This window comes from Marmota monax, unplaced genomic scaffold (assembly GCF_021218885.2).
Source record: "Marmota monax isolate L192 unplaced genomic scaffold, Marmota_monax_Labrador192_F-V1.1 WCK01_AAM20220418_F8-fsc00082, whole genome shotgun sequence".
NCBI classification, from domain to species: domain Eukaryota; kingdom Metazoa; phylum Chordata; class Mammalia; order Rodentia; family Sciuridae; genus Marmota; species Marmota monax.
In genome coordinates, this window is record NW_026695207.1 from 1,124,200 (window position 1) to 1,144,980 (window position 20,781).

At 41.3% G+C, this 20,781-nt stretch overlaps 1 protein-coding gene across 7 annotated transcripts in view; it reads left to right on the forward strand.

The window, feature by feature from the left end:
- The window catches only part of Sema5a (semaphorin 5A), a 451,060-nt gene that overhangs the window by 199,751 nt on the left and 230,528 nt on the right, over window positions 1-20,781 (forward strand). For all 7 annotated transcript variants that reach the window (XM_046430338.2, XM_058574513.1, XM_058574512.1 and 4 more), the window contains one exon: window positions 7,007-7,106. In XM_046430338.2, the coding sequence (XP_046286294.1) occupies window positions 7,007-7,106 (100 nt within the window). The remainder of the gene's footprint in view (window positions 1-7,006; window positions 7,107-20,781) is intronic.

Below are 20,781 nucleotides of genomic sequence, written 5' to 3' on the forward strand. Positions count from 1 at the left end.
GACCCTCCTCCTTCCTAGTGTAACCTGCCCTGTGGACACCCTGGGCTGGAGCATCCCCATCCCCTGTCTGGCAATGTGCACCTTCCTTCATTTCCAACTCTGTTTCATTTGGTGGGTGACATCCACCGTTTCTGATAAATTAATCTATGCTGATATGTTCCTAGGTGCAAAGGATTCATGTACTTTATATGTTCCTTGGAAAATTTGATTATTAACTCAGACCTTATGGAAATATGTTGTCTTAATCCTCGCCTGAGTTTAAATTTCAGTGTAGCTATTTGCCACTTATGTGACCTGTCTCAGGATGTTTAGCTTATCAAAATCTCAGGTCTTCTCTTAATTTATACAACAAAAATTATGACTCTAGCTTTACATGATTGTAAAGATGTTATGAAGACAGTGGTTAATAAGTAAAAGCACCTCGTACAGTTCCTGAAACTAAATAAGTACTGAAAATATAGACAGTAAATAAAGTGTACTGAGGGATGCGTCTACTGTGTTACATGCTTTTTTTCACACACATATTTACAGGGCATGTATGTGTTCAGTTCCTGATGAAATCTTTTGTACTGGTTTGCCATTAGACAAACATGAAGTTTTGAGACTGAGATCTAGTGTGATCCCTGAAAGAACGCTGGAGCATACTCAGGAGGCCGAGGGCCCTGCATATCTATTTTAGGGGTGGGACTTGGCAGGGGTTGCTGCTGACTTAGTGCACCAGGTGAGTGTGGCCTTTTCTCAGTGACTGTTGGCAAGACAGGTTTGGAAAAGCTGTCTGTGAGGAGAGGTGTAGCAGGCAGACGCAGTGGTGTCGGCCAGTGCAGGCCTGCTCTGCTGTTTGCCTCTTAAGGCTTGAGACTCCTCTCCCTGGTGTTTGAATCCTGGTTTTAGCTCAGGTTGCATTGACAGGATGGTTCATGTCATGCACTGAAGCTGAAATCAAAGCCCATAGAAAGGAGGCACAGGCGACTTTAAAGGGTCATAGCTCTCTTTGAGGTAAGATGGTTCTTCTCCCAGGCTGGTAAGAGGCCACCAAAGGAGAACTTCCAAATGGTTTTTGGAGTCCACTGTACAGACCACCTTCTGCCCTGCCGACCAATGTGCAAGCCACGACCCCCAGGTCTTGCGTTCTCAGGACAGTGTCGGCTCTTTTCCCACTGTTAGAACCAGTCGTTCCATTCTTCTCATACAACCCCCCCCTCCTCATTCTAGAATGTTCTTCAGTAAAGCAAATCAGCACATGGTGCTCATTTCCTTCCTCTATGCTTAAAAGACACACTTGGGACCTAAAACCTTGGTAGTGTGTCATACGCTTCTTTCTGTAGCTCTTGAGAGTGACGTTGTCATTAGTAATACCAACAGCAAAAACAGTAGACACTGCTTGTGCAGGTTGATGAGGTCACTGGCCTTGGGAGCCCAGCTTTCTGCTTTCACTTTCTCTAGTCTGCTGTTGAAAACCTGGGTGGGTAGCAATTTTGTTTAATGATGTATCAACAGGAATGAACTCACTTTCAAAATGACTAGGTTGTTGATTTTTTTTTTTCTTCCCGTTACCTTCCAAATGTGCTGCATAGGAAACTCGATTTTAACCAGGCCTGGTGGTGCACACGAGTAAACCCAGCAGCTCGGGAGACTGAGGCAGGAGGATCACAAGTTGGAGGCCAGTCTGGGTAACTTAGAATGACCCTCAGCAACTTGCAAGACTCTGACTCAAAAAAAAAAAAAAAAAAAAGGCTGGAGATGTGGCTCAGTGGTTGAGTACCCCTGGGTCCATCTCCAGTGCCAAAATGAAATAAAATAAAATAAAGCAGAAAACTAGATTTCTAATAATATAACATAATTGTTCAAAAAAAAAATGGAAAAGAAAAACTAAGCAGTTTGAGTTTTTATTGTACTAGCTACTGATCTTTGCAACACCTTCTTGTTTTCTGCCTCAGTTTCCTTACTCATCACAGGGCAAGTGTGAGAAATGCAGAAATTAATATGAACAAAATACGTAAGATAACAATTAGCAAAACTCATACATGATTTAAATATAGCTACTTGAGCTGCTTTACTGATCGTCGTATTATTAACGATAATATTTTTATACCTTAGTATTATGTGCAGATGAAGGTGATTATGTAACAATGAGAATTGGGAGAGGCTGTGTTTGCACCTCTGGGTCTTGTCCTCTTGGTGTCCGTTACTGTCTCGGCTTCCATGGCTTCTCAGCAATCTTTACCTGCTGTCTTCTGGCCTCACCTAGTTCACCCTGGGACTCAGTTCTCAAAGTGGATTTCAAGTCCCCAGGAAGGCTTTGAAATGCTGCTTTCTCAGCTTCTTAATCAACAGACATGAGAAGGAGCAAGCAATGGAACGGGCTCCCTGGGGCCACCCCTGCGTTCCACCTGGGAGGTTTCCCACTCCTGTTTACCCACAAGTCAAGCTGGCTGCAGTGGAGCTGCAGGCCTCAGCATGAGGAGCACCCTCCACCAGTGTTGGGAGGGCCTTGCGGGTGGGGTGAGCGCTGCTCTTCAGAAGCAGAGTCTCTTTGTGATCCTTTTTTAAGAGGTTTCCTTCCAAAGGGTTCCTTGGCTTGCAAACCTCATTACCTTGGCAATCTTTTAGAGTGCTGACTTTGTTTGCTTTTTTTTTTTAATGTTTTTTAATGTTTTTACTGCCATTTTTCTTCTCTCTCTCTCTCCCCTCCCCACCCTCCCTCCCTTTGGGGGAGTGTGGGAGGGGGAAACTAACCAGCATCTGTCTACTTGGACGATAGTTTATATTTGCCAATAATTTTAGAGTAACTTTATTAATACTGAGTCATGTTGATAAAATAATTTTTCTTGAAAAATGTAAGACTGGGTTCTTTTAAAAATCAAATCATTACACATTTGATAAAATATTGACAAAACGATCATGTAGTAGCTTATGTTGTAGTAAGAGAAGACGAATATGAATCAAAGCACCTAATTTTTTGGTAGAAAAATCATTACCAGAATCACAGAGACTATATTTCAATAATCATGTTTTTGTAAAAATTGAATCATGTGGAATGGTTAATATCAATGTTACAAATTATCTACAAAGTATCCAACGGAATTTGCAGGAATTTCCAAGCAAGGGTCATATTGACTGCTGTATTTAAGTTCTATTTCATCGTATGATTATCTCAGCAGTATCAGAAGAGCGAGAAGACGGGGCAGGAGGAAGGGGCAATGAGCGTATTAGTTCTTTTAAAACCTGTATCTCCCCAGTTTACCATGAGTTGTGGGCTTCTCCCCTTCCCCCTCCCCCAGTCTCTCTTTGGCAACCAGTGTGCTTAATATCAACAACTGCCCAGTGTTTTGATTCTCTCTTCTCTTGCCTTACTTGACCTTAACTCATTTAGTTCTTCTGTTTTTATAACTGTTCACTTTCTGATTCCTTAGCAATAACTTCTTATTGCTATTATTGACATCTGATGAGGAGTTGTACCAGTGAATTTTCTAATGTTTAGCTTATTCAACAAACCTTTTTGGGGGGTGAGCCCCATCCTATATGAAATCGAGAGAAAGAGAGAGGTGCACATGTGTATGTGTATATATGTGCACACACACTTTCAAGGATATCAAGATAATCAGAACCTCAGAGTGACTTGGGACCTTTTATCTTGATACGTTAAATAACTGGTGTCTAGTTAAGATGATATATTCCTTAGGAATTTGGCCAAAGTTACGTGTAAAACTGAGCTCATTATCTTTATTTTTATATATACTGTACTTAAAGAATTTTTTATACAGTTTGCTTGGGTGTTTTTAATAGAAAAAAATGCATGTACTAAAATGTATTTTGAAAGTTTTTTTTAAATGGGGGAGATATGCATATACTGATAAGCAGAGGGGAAATGTAACATGGAAATGTTAGAAAAATAGGGAATTTAGGAAAGGGATTGAAAGGAGAGAAGAGGTGGGACTGATGTGAAGTTGGAGGCCTGGAGTCCAAGGAGAGAGCACAGCAAGATGTGACTAACTTCCAGGGACATTGAGAGGAAAAGGCATCCTGCAGGCACATTGTCAGAGGTGGTTTGGGGCTGAAGCTCTGCCAGGGCTCTCAAGGTGTCCATGACCGAAGGCCATGTGCTCTCTGCAAAACTGAGATAGGTTGTCCTTCCAGAGGAATATAATAGAAAGTAAAAAAGATGTTCTATAGATTACCTACCTTTGTTGAGTATTGACTGTAAAAATACAACGTTTTTATTGGGAAAACGCATTAGAATTTTAAGTATGTAAAATCAAACAATATTGATAGAATGGTGTGCTTTAACTCATTTTCCCCCTCTAGACATGATTCCTTTCATGACTTGAGGCTATTTCTGAATGTTCATGATAGGAACAAAAACCTGAATGCTCTCTCTTCATCCTGGTTCCTATTGGTCACTTTTTAAATTCTTGTAACTAAAAGGACAGATGTGTGCATGGGAAACAAGCTGTTTTCTGATATTTCGTAGTCTTTTATCTTTTTATGAGGCTCATTTTCCCACTGCCTAACTTGTATGGTTTTTTTATACCCACATGCTCCTTAGCCATGGGTTTCCCATTTGAATGATGAAGCTCTTGACCTTGAACATTTTTATGGACTCTTCTAGGTCTTCGTGATGTTCAATAATGGCTCTGGGACCAACTTGTTCCCATTGGAATTTTTTTTTGTCATACTCTCATAATTATACTTGCATCCAGTTTCTCGCTAGAACCAGCCTTATCTTGTGACATCTGTGTCTTAGTCATTCCTGTCTTCTTTATGTAAAAATCTTCAAAGCATTTTTGTTTTCTTTAACTTATTCTCCTTGAGTTGACCTATAATCAGTGATCTGGCTAATCAGACCTTCCCAGAACATCTTCCTTTTCCATTTTCTTAGCCACTGCCTAAATTGTATGGTTTTTCATTTTTTAATCTAATATTCTTGTCTTCATTTACTACTTTTCCCAAACCACCCTGTTTATCAGTGACCCATTCATATTCCTAGGATTTATAATTTAATGGGCTAAGTGCTTACTTGAAAAATTTCAGTGCTTTGCTATTATCATATATGAGATCAAGTCCAAACTTTTAAACCTGTAAATGTATTTTTCTGTAGTTTATATTTCAATTTTCTTTTCAGTCCCCTTTCCTAGCAGTTTCATGAGCTACTATTTTCTTTTCTCTGCTCCCTTCCTTTCCTCGTTCATTTCCTTTTTAATTCTTCCACTCTTTAATTCACATACTCATTCCTACTCTTGCGTTTGACCCATTTATGATTCCCCCTCGAATCCGAGGTTCTGTTCTTAGTGCTGCAGGCATCACAGTGAACCACACAGACCTGCGAGCCTAAGGCTCCCTCTTTCTCAGGGATGGAGCAATTGGTGGAGCAATTCCAGGTAGGGCCAGAGAAGGCAACAAGGCTACCATGCTGCTCTTCCCATTGCCTATTAGGACATTTATCCTAAGTCTCTAATCAAATCTTTCCTTTTACCTAAGCTTTCAACCATCTCACCTTTCTATATTTTGAATAATTCATGTACGTTTTATACAGTTTCCTTGGGTGTTTTTAATAAAAAATGCATGTACTAAAATATGAGTACATTGCATTTACATAAACATGGTTGAGGAAGATCTTAGTTCTTTTTCTCTAATTGAATATAAGTTCTTGGAAGGATTATTTATTGATAACTTTGTATTGCTCCAGTGCCTTGTAATACTTCACTCTAAGTGTTTTGATTTCATTGAGTTGCCTATAAAAATGAAGAAATTTATATAAAATACTAAAAAATATCAAGATGTCATACACATTAAAATTTCAAATGCCAATCGCAGGTCTCTTTTTTCTCTCTAGCACAGCCCTGGTTTCCTGTAATCAGAAAAGAACTTCCGGTGTATACCACTTTTTCCCCCAATAACTAATAGTAGAGACAAAAGACACATTTATTATACAGAGCCTTTCCTCAAAAATAATCCATCTCATTCTCATCCACAAGGACATTTCTATAGGATATTATAGGACATGGGCATATTTCCATATCAGATTTGTTTTTAGTCTCAGTGTTTGTTGAAGGAGATTAATCACTTCCCTCAAGCAAATAACTTTATTGATTTGACAGCTGTCACATGCCTGTTTAGTCAGGGTGATATCATCCAAGTACTGCATATGAGAAGAAAAAGAAAATAAGACCATCGCGTAGCATGGTTGGTTGACAGGATAAGGAGAAGGCATCCCAAACTGACCAGCAACTCACCGCAAGCAACTCACCGCATATTTTTCAGTGCCAAAAATGAGTTCCTGAAAGTTGCAGAAATGACACATGAAGCAGCATTCTATTCCTCTTCAAGTCATTTTATAATAATCAGACTCTGGGCTGGATGCTTTCTAATAGGAGTTAACAGTGCTTGTAAAAAACCTGTCTCTGTGGAGTGGCTATTTCCTGATTTCCCTTAGAAAAAATGCAAATGAGGTCTAGAAGTAACTGTGGATTTCTCATGTAGAAAGGACTGAATGTGTTTAACAAGTCTAATTGTGGGGCCAAAATAGAAACCCCAGGGACAGGGAAATGGAAGGCCTAATTTGAAAGAAGGCAAATGGTGCCCCTGTGCTTTGTCCTTGCTCTGAAGGGGGGCTTTTGTGATTTTGCAAAGTCTTCAGCCCTTTCCAGGGAAGTGGCACAGGAAATGGTCTTGTTTGCAGTCTGCATCCCTCTGCTGAATCCTATGAATGCTGGGTTATTTTCTACCAGGCCCAGAAAACGCACATCTGGCCTGTAAATCACTACCATGCCTGGATGTCTTGCTTTCCTCTTTCCCGGGTGTTCACCCTCTGTGTTTCACACATTCCCAGTGTGGGTCATGTGACATCCTGGGGAAACCTCCAGTGGCCCCTAAATGATCACATCACATGAGACTCCCCAGTCCTCCCTGGAATGTAATGCTTGCTTCTGCTGTGCCCTCTCTGTGGTCCCCAGAGGAAGAATCATTCATTTTTATCTTTTTATGTATTTATTTTTTTCCTATTTAGAAATTGGCCCCTGGTTACGGGAGTTCAGAGCGAAGAATGCTGTGGATTTCTCGCAGTTAACATTTGACCCAGGACAGAAAGAACTTGTTGTAGGAGCAAGGTGAGAGATGTTATGTTTTGCCACCAAAGTTAATCTATGGACTTCACTTTGCATCTGTGTGAGTTATATGTGAGTCTCTTTGCTGAAACTGAAGAGCGCTGTTTAAGGTGATTTCATCTCACGATGCTGCTGCGCAGGGTGAGTGTCATGGAATGCCCTGCTAGTGTGAGCAGGGGTGTGCTCCTCATCTCACGTGTTGACTGGACCCTCCCTGTGTGTCTCAGACCTGGTTTCCCCAGATTAACTCCTCTGTTCCTCCCACCTAACCTGAGAGGGGGTGGTGTCAACCTCCCTACTGTAGAGATGAGGAAACTGAGGCAGAGAGCAGAGAAAGATGTTGTAATTTTGCATGTGCCTTAAAAAAAATGGAGCCCCGTTTTACACCCAGGCGGTTTGGCTGCAGAAACCATGTTCTTAATTCATCACTACATTATTCTGCAGAATTTCAGAGGTCAAAATGCCTATGAGCATGCCACGAGGTCCCTCATGACCTTTCTTGATGACCTTGATCAGACCTTTATCAGTACATTAAGAATTCAAGGAAATTGTCACTCTCATTGCCCCTTAAGGAAGTGTGTGCTCCTGTATCCAGGTCAACACCTGCATACAGCTGGAGGGTGAGGCCACTGACACATCAACAGATTTTGAGCTCTTTCCCTCATATTTGCTATCACCTCCTTAGAAGATGTGCATGGACCCCACATCCAGTTATCTATGTCAGTATAATTTGAGGATGATATACCTACAACAGGTTACGTCTATCTCTTAGGAAAATGAACATTAAACTTGAGAAGGCAATGTGCAGATTTGGATTCTACTGACATCTTAAGAAGTCTGTACGGCACTGGAATGGATGTATCTTTTCAGCCAAGTTTTTAGATTATGCAGTATACGTTTTATAGCTACAGAGGTCGAACAGCTCCCACACTGACCTGAGTAAAACTAAATCCAGGGTACCCTCAGGGTATTTGTGATAAATGCTGAGAAATTTCTGAATCGTTGCGTTTGCTCTCAGATCTTATAGTCCCCAACTTTCACTAAATAGACACAGGTTGGCTTACTTCATGCACTGGACAGTGGTCCTCATCTCTTTGGATGGTTGTGGGGAGACCATGAACCTGGACAGGATTGCTTGGTTTACTCTGCCAGGATTTTCAAAGCTGACTTCACCAAACCACAGTCTGGGTGTATTGCAAGGGTTATAAATGGGTCTCTCAGTCTCGAGAAGCTCTCTTCTTTCTGCATGCTACAACATAGCATGTTTTCTAAATGCCTGCCTGCAGAAGCTCTGTGGGTAGTCCACCCTGTGGTCCCATGTCCCTTAAAGTCTCATCTCGTCATTCTCATGTAGTCCAGGCATGTGGAATGATTTAGGTTTCCCATGGCTATAGAACATGGTCTTTCTTGATTCTGAAATTTGGTGACCTTGTTTTATATTTTTGGAATACTAGGTACCCACCCACTCCCACCCCAAATTTTCTGCTTTGGAAATTCCTCCTCATAGTGAGGACCCGGCTCAAGACCCTGCACTGATCCTGAGCTGCCACATCCTGCATAGGATGGCCCCGTTGACACACCAGGCATCCACTTTGTCACTGTACTTCTTTCAGGGCATCACATCATATCCTGACAGCTGTCACCTCCTACCTGGACAGAAAGGGATGTGCCAATTCTTTGTTTCTTCCTCCTTGTGGAAACGCAAAGATCTCTGTTGGTTCAACATATTTATTTCTAGGATTTGACTTTTATGTGCTCTTTTCTCATCTAGGGAACACAGGAGCAAGAGGGCTGAGAGTGTGGTCTATTTATTCCAAATGCCTACATTGGGGTATGGTCATGAGGGAGTTTCAGGCTCTGTACCCCAAAGCCTGCCTTTAAGGAAAATAAGCTCTGGCCCCAAGTCAAGGGTAAGAGGCCCTCTACTCAGGAAGCAGGAACAAATGTGAGCCCAACTAGCAGTGCTGAGTCTTGCATCCCTCATTCATTTGTAAAGAACTTTGGAAAGGCTTTTTCATTAGTGTGGCTCAAAACACTGTCCATGGTCTCTGGAGGTCCCCTTGTGAACAGATCAGCACTCCATACTCTGCCAGTGGTTGGCTTTTAATCAGTGACAAAGATTCTCTCAAGGGATATAGGAAGCCACTGAATAAATTTGGGGATTGTGAAGGACTGTCTTATGTGCCTGCCTTGGCTACAACAGCAACTGGGAATTGTTCCCAAGGGAGACTTGTCCCTGGAGGTCTCCATCCAAGTACCTCTGGGGACTGCCATCTCATATCACCATGGTGCCAGCTCATCCGTGTTGGGAGGAATTGTACCAACCCCCGAGTCACCCTAGCATGCAGTATGGTGTAGTGGCCAGGAACACGTGGGGTTGCCAGAAACCACCCATTCAGAATGCAGGATGCCCAGCTGAACTGAACTTCAGATGAGGAATAAGCGATTTTAATCCTATGAATAACCCACGTGTCTGGCAAATAGTGTGTGTTGCATTGTGACTACTTGGCAGATGACAGAAAGAAAGGAGGGACCCTGCTTGCCTCACAGAGCCATCCTGAGCCAGATCCAGAGCACAATTTTCCCATCTTTAAACTTGATATGATAATTTCCACCCCTTTCAGCTGTTGTGAGGATTAAGTGAAATAATCCGTGACAAATGATCACCACGTCAGCAGGCCCCGGGAAGGCAGCAGGACCTGGAGAGCCCCGGGGAGCTGTGTGCATTAGTGTGCACATACGGTTACATTTCAGGCAGAGACGGCTGAAGGAAGAGAATAGAAATGTCACCGAGGAAATTTGGTGGGATTAGGTTCAGAAAGTTTGAGAGGGAGTATGAACCAGTTGTAAAACTTTAAAAATAACCCAGCCCTCAGATTCCTGTTTGGGAAGGTTTGACCTAGCAAAAGAAGTTTAGATAACAGGTGTGTATTTCAGAAATCAGCAATGGCTTAAAAATATGAACTGCAGAAAAGTAGAATGATCCTTTTTTTTCCCCATAGTTACCACCAGGTATTGAGAAACCGTTTATTGGATGGTTTCACTTTATACCACTGATACTTTATGTCCCTGAAATTGAATTCAGCCAAAGATTCTTTGCACTCTTTTATAAAGGGAGTTCATTGTGCTGCAAAAGAAAAACTTCTCTTAAAGAGATCTGTGGTTATGTAGCACCAGAAGTTACTTGAATTGGAATTCATGCAGTTTCTAGAAGGACTCGTGAATTTGCCATTTCCAGGGTGCATGCTCACTTTCATATCAGGGTAAATGCATTGACCTTCATATTCTGTTTTAATGCAGCCTCTTTGAAATTAATATTCTGTGTATTTTCAATGATTAAACAGGCATCTTTCTTTTAGAAAATGTGGAAAATACAATACAGCATAAGGAAAAGAGTTTCAGAAATAATCAGAGTTAAATATAGTTAGTGTGTCCAGTTTTTTCCCCATATTATTTGATTTCTATTTGTTTCTATTCCTGGGATAATATTCCTGTCTACTTTTTCATCACAAAACCTCCTGAAATCAGTTTCCATGGTATAATGAAAAAAAAATTCAAAGAGAAAGAATGTGTTATAGCTTAGAATTTTAGTTTTGATAATTATGAAAGTACTGACAGTACTAATGCTCCACCAATTGGGTAAGAGTCTACATTTTGCTGTAGATAGAATTGTAGCAACAGATGTCAGAGAGGGTGATAACATTTTTATTCCCAAGTGAGTTGATCTGTAGCATTTCAGGTTCATCCTAAGGGTGACAAGTGATTCCATTCCAAGTCACTCTGATATGCACCACAAAAAGCCACACAGTGTGACGGAAAACAGCCACGGCACGGATCTTTGCCTCTGAGCCGCGGGGAAGGTGCTGACGCCCACTTGTGCTCATTCAGATACTTTTCTTCAAGGTGAGGCTTGAAAAAACACTTCTTAATGTCAATCTCCATTTTGAAAATGACCGTTTTTTTCGGTCGTATTGGTTTCTTGCACTATTAGTTATTTTCTGCAGGTAACTTTGTTTCTGATGCTCTTACTCTTTTCCTACCAGCTTCGGTGTAAGGCCCCTTTGCAACATGTGGTGTTTTAGTAGAGGGTCCTCCTGTTAGTTCTCACAAGCCTGAGGAGTCCACATAGCCCAACCATCTGCCACGAGGAAGCTGGTGGGACTGAGACCCGCAGGCTCAGCGCTTGGGTCTGGTACTGACCGTAACTAATGTGATATCTAAGGACTTTATCCTTGGGACTGTTTGATTTTACATCTATCAAAGCCATATCATGAAATGGTAATATTATAAAGATACCAAGGGAAAACTTACGGGAATGCATGAGTCCTCCTGACACCTGAGCAGGTGGAGGACCAGCTACATCCCCAGCTTCACAGAATCCCTGAATTCACTGTTCCAGTCAAGAGGCCACTTCTGGATACCAGAACAGAAGATATTTCTATTATATACCTGTACAACATATAGTATAGATTCCTGGTCAGCGTGCTTATTGCAATGAAAGAAAAAGAAAGAATTAAAATCTGAGGGCTTCCAAGCCAGAGCTTGATCTTTCCAATCACAGCAAACTGGTTGCGACATTTTGGTATACATTCTGAATCATTTGTTTTGCTCATGTTTTGACTCTGCAAAACTAAGGATAAAAAAGGAAAGATTAACATGCTTTGCTATGCGGGTGCTGAATTGGCTTTACGTGTTCAGAACTGCTGAAAGATAAACTCAAGCACATTAAAATTTTAACAAGTTTATTTGAGCTTTCCATGATTCATGAATCAGGCATTGACCACAAGACCACAAGCAGGTCAGCTCTTCCAGGGCTGGAGGGGTTGGGGGAGGATGGAATCCTTCTTCCGGGAAGCAGGATAAAGTAGATGCCTTCTGTTAGTTAAAGTAGAAGGCTCCTAGTCCGAGGTTAGCTAGAGGTAGTTGGTGGTCCCTGATGGGTTGAGTTACAGCTTCCCTTCACAGTCTCACTGAGTGGGGTGTCAGTCTGCTTGCTAGAAACCCAGGGCACTGCCTCCTCTGCAACCCAGGGGCCTCCCATCTGTTGCTCTGACAAAGCCTGTGCCTCTTAAGATCATACTGAATTAATGGCCAGCCTTCCATTTAATTAAGCAAGTTCTTTCTTTCAAAATGTCTTTGCTGTGGGGACTAAATTTTAACTTCATATACAACTCTGTTTTTCTAAAATCAGGCAACACTTTCTTACTCCTTTTGGTCGCTGTAATTCCTAGCTTCACATCAGAGTTTTTTGGTAGAAGTAACTGTTGGAAAGAATATGTAGTTAAAGGAAGAGCTGGAGAACGGCAAGAAGTCAGGGGCTCTGCCGCCAGCAGCCCCCTTCGGTCCTTTTCTCTGAAGGACGTGTTAGGTCGAGTTCACGCAACTAAGGTAGCGTGGGCTGAGCGGGAGGAAATCAGCAATTGGAAGTGAACTCAAAGCAATGGAAACCATCGTGAAGGAGACCCCAGGTAATGATGGGGCCGATCTCTGTGTACCTTAATTAGGGCTCAGGGAGAGCAGTTGTGAGGGGAAGGGGACGTGCTGCTCCTTCCTGATTCTCTTTTTCACCCCACCTCACCTTAAATTTCTTCAGACCTACAATTTTGGGTTTGAATATATTCTCCTTCCTACCCATTTCCTTCTCAGGGCTGGCATTAGGTCATAGGTGTGTTTTCTCTTATGATTCTCTTTGCTAAGATCTTGGAAGATGGAAAGATCTTGGACAGTAAGAATCAAGGTTGTCAAATGGCCATACTACCCCAAATGCAATTCCTATTAAAGTTCCCATGTGTTTTTCATAGAAATGGAAAAAGCAGTGTTGAAATTCATTTGGAAAAACACGAGGTCCAAAATAGCCAGAGCAGTCCTATGTGAGAAAAGTGAAGCAGGAGGTACCACAATGACAAATCTTAAATTATATTTAAGAGCTAGAGTAACAAAAACAACATGGTATTGGCACCAAAACAGACATGGGAGCCAATGGAACAGAATAGAAGACACAGAGACAAATCCATATGAATACAGTGACCTCATCCTAGAAAAGGTGCCATAACCATACACTGGAGGAAAGACAGCCTCTTCAACAAATGGTGCTGGGAAAACTGGAACCATATGAATACAGTGACCTCATCCTAGATAAAGGTGCCATAAGCATACACTGGAGGAAAGACAGCCTCTTCAACAAATGGTGCTGGGAAAACTGGAACCATGTGCAGCAGAATGAAATTGACCCCTACTTCTTACCATGCACAAAACTTAACTCCAAGTGGATCAAGGACCTAGGCATTAGACCAGAGACCCTGTGCTTACTACAAGAAAATGTAGTCCCAACCCTCCATCACCTTGGCTTAGGAGCTGACTTCCTCAACAAGACTCCTAAGGTGCAAGAAGTGAAATCAAAAATCAATGAACGGGACAGTATCAAACCCAAGAGCTTCTTCACAGCAAAGGAAACAATCAAAAGTGTGAAGCCAGAGCCTACAGAATGGGACAAAACCTTTGTACCTGAAACACAGAGCATTAATGTCGAGGATATACAAAGACCTCAAAAAACTGAACAACAACAACAACAAAAAAACCCCAAACAAACACACAGACACACACACACACACACACACACACAGCAAAATAATAAATAAATGGGCAAAGGAACTGAAGAGGCACTTCACAGAAGAAGAAATATGATTGGTCAACAAATAAATGAAAATCTATTCACCATCAATTAGAAAAATGCAGATTAGAACTACACTGAGATTCCATCTCACTCCAGTCAGAATGGCAATTATCAAAAAATACAAGTAACTAAATGTTGGGAGGATGTGGAGGGGAAGTTCACTCATGCATTGCTGGTGGGACTGCAAATTGGTGCAACCCCTCTGGAAAGCAGTATGGAGATTCCTCAGAAAACTTAGAATGTAAACACCATTTAACCAGTTGTCCCATTCCTAGGCATATTCCCAAAGGACTTAAAATCAACATACTACAGTAATGCAGCCACATCCAATTTTATAGTAGTTTAATTCACAACAGCTTAGTTATGGAACCAACCTAGATGCTCTTCAACAGATAAATGGATTAAGAAATGTGGTGTGTGTGCACAATGGAGTATTACTCAGCCATAAAGAAGAATGAGTTTATGACCTTTGCTGGTAAATGGATGGATCTTGACACTATCATGCTGAGTGAAATAAGCCAGTCCCTCCAAAGAAACAAAGCTCACATGTTCTTTCTGATTTGTTGATGCTAACACACAATAAGAGGAGGGAGGAGACAAATAGAAGTGCAGTGGATTAGACAAAGGGAAATGAAGGGAATGGTGGGGGGATGGGAATAGGAAAGACAGTGGAATGAATTAAATTTGACTTTTCTATGTTCATATATGAATATACAAGCAGTGAAACTCCACAACATGTACAACCACATGAATGGGATCCTAAATTGAATAAAATATGCTCCATGTATTTATAATGTCAAAAATCCACTCTACCTTCTCATATATCTAAAAAGAACAAATAAGTAAAAGCTAAAAAAATTTTCTATGCTTATCTTCCTCCTCTTACCATCTCTCCCTTTATTCTATTTAGACTATTTGATTAATTAACCTGATCTGTGGACACACACACACACACACACACACACACACACTATTTTTGAGTACCCTTTTTGTCTTTCGGCTTTGCTAGCCTTTCCCAATATTTACAAGACATCCTTATTTGCACAGAGGATCAACGGGGCATTCCTTCAAAATTCAGATTCCCCTGCCTGCAGCTCCCAGCTGTGTGGATTAACGTGACCTGGCGGAATATGCTTTCAACACATCGGTGTCTTCAGAATCTCTTTTGGAAAATACTTCTAACCATCGTCTTCTTTCTATTATTGTGTAAAAATAATTTCTGTACTTTTTTTACCCTGCTTGAGCTGGGAGAAGGTAAGCCCAGAAGAACAGTTATTACTTAGTTAGAACTAAGTAAATAAAGTCCCTGTTTCCCAAAGTCCCTGAATGAGCCCATAAGGTGCGAGGAGGCCTCCGCCTCTGTACTTGGTGTGCACTGAAGACCCTGAGGGCTGAGAATTCCTTCCAGTTGGTTCCAGCAGAGGCCCTTCAGGACTTGTTAGTTCATGCACTTATTTTTTCAAGGCTCTCTTCATTTGATCTACTTTATATGGGGGGGGGCATCTCAGGTGTTGGGTGAACAAAGAGGAGACATGTTCTCTGCCCAAGGAACACTTGGTAGCCTGTTGCAAGGCCTTGCAAGTGTGACCTCAGAATTGGCTCCTGGTTCTGTGAAGGCAGTTCTGTTGGGTCACAGTCACATCCATCCACTTGCCCATCCTCTATGGCTGCTTTTAAGCTGCAAATGGAGTATTGAGCAGGTGGGGCATAGACATCAAAGGAAATACCTGCTGCCCAGCAAAGTCTGTTGTCTCCTGGCCTCGTGAGTGTGACAGGGACCATTGCAGTTAAGTTCCTCACAGGACCTGAGTAAAGGGCTCTAAACCAACAGTGAAGAGTTGGTGGTCTGTGGCCCTGGGAGGCTGCATTGACAAGGTGTTCTCCCCTCCGGCTTTGGAGATGCCTCAAGTACCTGGGAGCAAGAGAGAGATGTCACAGGGAAAGTCTGGGTTCCTGAGGAGCTGAAGGGGCTCAGCACAGTGAGCTGTGGCGATGCAGAGGGGGCAGTGATTGCAGACGAGGCCCTGTGTCTTAGGTGGGGGCAGCATATGTAGGACTTGGACTTCTCAACCTGGATTCCAGTCCAGGTGGCCGTGAGAGCCGCCTGGGAGTTTCCCCCAAGAGCAGAGCCTCTCCTCAGGCAGTGGTAGTCAGACTCTCTGCAAGAATCGCCAGACTCTGGTTTAGCAGGCTGCCGTCCTCTGCTGCGCGGCAGATTGGAGAACGTCTGTTACAGGTGTGGAGGAGCCAGGAGAGGCCTGGGCCCTGTGTGTGCACACTCAGACTGGCATTGGCAAGGGTCTTTGCCGCAGTCTGGCTGGGCACAAATGCCGCAGTCTGGCTGGGCACACAATCACGAGCCACCACACAGCTTGTAGATTCAAACAGCAACTCTTTATTCCCGAACTCACACCAGCCGTCTACAATCACGTTCTGGGGAAATCCACGTTCTCTGCCCAAAAATCCACGTTTTCTGCACAAATCCACCTCCACTGGGCTTCTATCTCCAAAATATACTGTCTGAATCCCGTGAGAACTCAAGGGGAACTCAGGCAGCAGGATACGCCCTATTCCCAGCAGGAATAATCTTAAACCTTAAACCTGGAACCTAAACTGGGAACGCCCTAAACACGATTATCTTAAAACCGGGAACACCCTAATCTGCCTTGGTCCTTGAGCAAGGTCACGCACATTCAATGTCACTGCAACATGGGGTACGCTGGCAAGGAAATTGTCATACCTACTTGGCTAATGGCTCCCAGCAGGTCTTCCACCTGGAGGTGTGCAGAATGTGCTGGAGCTTGGAGAATCGGGAAATACGAGGACAGTTAGGGATTGTGGTGAAGGTGAGACGGGGAAGAACTGAAATCGAGCCCACTTTAGGGGACATGGAGATGAGAAGCCAGGTTTGAGATGTGTTTCAGAGCTGGGTATGACCATGGTGGATGGCTTGACAAAATGGTGTGACTTGGGCAAGGGTGAAAGTTGATTTCAGTGAGGTTTGGGATAAGACTGGTCAGGACGGCCCTAACTGTAATTCTCTGCTTACTTAAAGATGTTTGAGGAAAACCCCTACATTTTAAGACCTTTGACAGTAGCCCTGAAAACAATTGAACATAGAGGTATTAAGAAGGGTGGCTCTTCCTAGGGAATCACAGGTTAAAGACTCATACAAATATTCAGTGGGTATTTTTTTTTCAAATGAAAACTTATTTCTGTTATAAGATAAGGAAATGAAAAATGGAAAAGATCAAATTAAATGCCCAGTGGACCCACAAAAGCAGGGTTCAGTTTTGTAATAAATCATCACCCATAATCCAGAAAGCACTTAGAGATTTGCAAGTACTATTTAAAGCACCATAAAGTTAAGTGACAGTGTGATTATTAACAATATTGTTAATAACTTTTGCCCTAAATATACTTATGTGGAAAGTTTTTTTTTAATATCTGAGATTTGCTAACAGCATTTGTTTAATTATTGCATGCTATTAAAAATCTATCTTCGTTACTTCAATCTTCTTGCTGAATAAGAGGCTGTCCATTTATTTCTGAGACTTTAACATCTTGGCATTTAATTGAGCACTGATAATACAGTTTGATGTAAGTTTGATCTGTTCTTTGAAACTTATTTCTAGTAATCAAGATTTTAAAGGGTTTGAAATACCCTTTTAGGTTTGAGAGAAGAATGAAATGCATTAAGACAGTTCTGGGAAGAGTAAATACTAGACACATAAAGGACAGGAAACATAAAATCAGTTATTTTAAAGTATTCTTAGCCCCAAGGACATAGATTTATTACTTTCTGAGGAAAGTTGAAAAAAATCTGATAAAATTATGACCAAATTATACAATTGTTATTGCATTTAAAAATATATCAGCACATAAAGGAAAGAATTTTTAAAAACTCTGATCTAAATGTTTTCTACTTAAAATATAATGCTGTGATGTTTGGAGCATCTTTGTAATATTAAAATTTAACTTTTTAAAAACATATGAAAAAGTATATGATGACCGAAAGATGTTTAGCCTTTTCTCATAATAAACCAGCATAATGAAAATTGGTAGAAATAGCAATTATAGACAGACTGGCAATCTGCATCAACAGCCCACATGATCAAATTACATCCTCATATTTCTTAAAGCTATTAATATAAAAATATTACACTTAGATAATTAAAATAATTTTATGAGAACATTTTGGGTCTTAAAAGCTATAGTTTCTGTTTCTCCTTAGCTTGTGCAAAATGACACAAGTCTTTCTTAATGTTCAAGTCTACTAAGGTAACTGAAAACTTGGGGGCACCCTGTGGATGTCACTGTTTCAGACTCTGTGCTGATGATATTGACAGCTGTTGGGCGGAAACTCACAGGGAAGATGGAGAGAGGTGACATTGATGCAGGCACAGAGAGACTAAGTTCTCAATTGATGTCACTCCTTAGACTCATCCAAAGGGTGATGGTTTACAAGGACATGTGTTTTACTTTCAAATTGTTTCACCATCAACCTTGGTTCAAACTTTTTACTAAATGGCAATACAATTTTCTACACCATTGTTAAAATGTTTTTTATAGAGTTACTTGCTTTTCTGTATTTATTTCACAAAATAAGTCTCCTTTCCTTAATTATTCTGTCTGCTGCTCATTTATAAGCAAGAGTTTTACTTACATGTTAAATAAGGACCTGGAATTTTTCTTTGATTTTTACAGTCGTATTCATCAGAGACCAATTGAGTTATTCTGAACGGTTGCCATTTTAAAACACCTGTGTCTTTCATAATTAATGGAGGTCAGAGTTAAGTTTTATAGTGTCTCTAGATGAAACGAGTCCTTTAGTTAATATGCTCACGATGGCTCAACCTTTTCTTTAATGCCGGCTGGATCCACTACTTTACATGAAGCTGCAATTGAACCTCATCTGTGATGGTCCACACTGCTCCCCAGAAAATACAGTTATCCTTAGTGATTGGTTGCTTGATGGGCCCCAGGGGGATGAGAGGGGACCCAAGAATTCATTTTTAATCCTAGAGCCAATAGGAAATAAAGAGGAGTGGACCTCCTCGGAGGTCTAGTGGGGAAAGCATGCATGAGCTTTACTATTGTCATTTTGCAACTGCCAATTTGGATGGCTTTGTAGTTTGAGTGATTCAATCTACTGGATCTATGTACTATGCACGTATTATTCATTACTCCTAAAAGTACTATGATTCATTGTATTTAAATCTGTAAGATCCACTTTTATTCCAAGACATTTGGGAAAGAAGTAGAATAACAAAGTCAATATTTTTTATTGACTTTAGCCATGAGAGCAAACCAAATTTACCACTTGGCAAAATCTTGCTTTGTACTTCTGGGAAGAATGGAACTCTGTGATGGCTTCCTTTATGTAGCCAAGACACCCTGAGAATCTGAGCTCTTAACCTCTCGCACAAACCCCTTTCCCCTGGAGAATGGCAGTGTCCTTATTGCTACCTATTTACATCTTGGTGTCATGAAGATTAACGAGACCGTGTAAGTGCTTCAGGTTGCCCACCCTGGGTGCGGGGCTTGCTGGGCACTCCCAGTTGGCTGGAGCCAGGAGCATGACTCCTTCATGCTGGAAAGGTTGGTGGCCTTTCTCCTGAGCCCCGCATATCTTGTTCTCCCTCCATGACTCCCACAATTGCAAGATAAAGTGGATGCCTCTGTGCCGGGCCCTGGAGAACAGCCCTGGGCAGGGGACATAGATCTTACTTGTGCTATGTGAGCAGCTCAGCCTCTGGGAATATCCATTTTTTACTCCCTTCAGAAGATTTTCTTTCTTTTTGTAACCTTTAACTTCATAGTTCACTGACCTAAGCTGTAATGCATCAAGCTGTCTTGAGAGATTTCAGGTCCCCCAAGTTGCTAGCTAGATTGGAATTTTAGTTATTGCAAAAATGGTCTTGGAGTTGTACTCAGAACCACGTCGTTTGAGAACAGGTGTTTAGGATTGGTAGACTCCACCCTGTGTTTGCCATATTCTTAGGTGATTTATGGAGGTGATTAGGGATTTGTATAAATGTTTCATTTATAATTTATCTTTTAAAATACTTGGAAACTATGGCAGATGAGGTGAATCCTAAAATGTGCAACATTATGCATTTCTAATATGGGAAGTCCAGCAAGGCACTTAACTGATGACTTGTGTTTTGTGTGCAGAACTCTGTTTATTAAACAAATGTTTAAATGCACCTAACAACTCTGGGCCTTAAAAAATAAACACATTTTTAAAAAGCCACACATATGTAGCTAACTGAATTATATTAGAATAGGCATTAAATAGACGATGTGACTATGTAAGATTACAGATAGTTCTGATAACTCCAGTTTGAAAGTGTTCAAGTAAGCTTTATCAAGTCTTCATGTAAAGTAAATACATGAAGATACATTTACACTAATGGTTTTCTTTTAACCTTTTTGTGTTATGAGGTCTCATTTAAGATTATTTTGAAATATTATTTGAGAAAAATAAAAATACATGAAAAGTACTTGTCAGAAATTTATTGAAATTTATCATGGTAAAAAAGGTGTTTTGTTCGATGGCTATGTTAGACATCTTCTTGTTACTATAACAAAATACCTGAGGTGATTAGATGGATAAAGAAAAATTTTCACTTTAGCTCAGAGTTTCAGAGGTTTCAATCTGTGTTTCACTTGATCCTGTTGTTTGGGGCCTATGCTGCCATGGTACCTGTGGTTGGTGTATTGAGGAGACCTATTTACCTCAGTAAATCAGGAATGTCATGTAGGCCATGCAGGTCAGCAAGCAGAGGCTCCCAGTATCCCCTGCACAATCATACCCAGTGACCTAACTTCTTTCCTGTATTCCTGACCTCCTAAGGCATCCTCCACTTCCCAATAGCATCACAGTTTGGGGATCAAACTTTGACTCATAGGCCTTTTGGAGACATTTCATTTCCCAATTATCCATTTCATTTCCCAATGGCCATATAGTCAACCAACTCCACTGGGCCTTGTACATGTCTA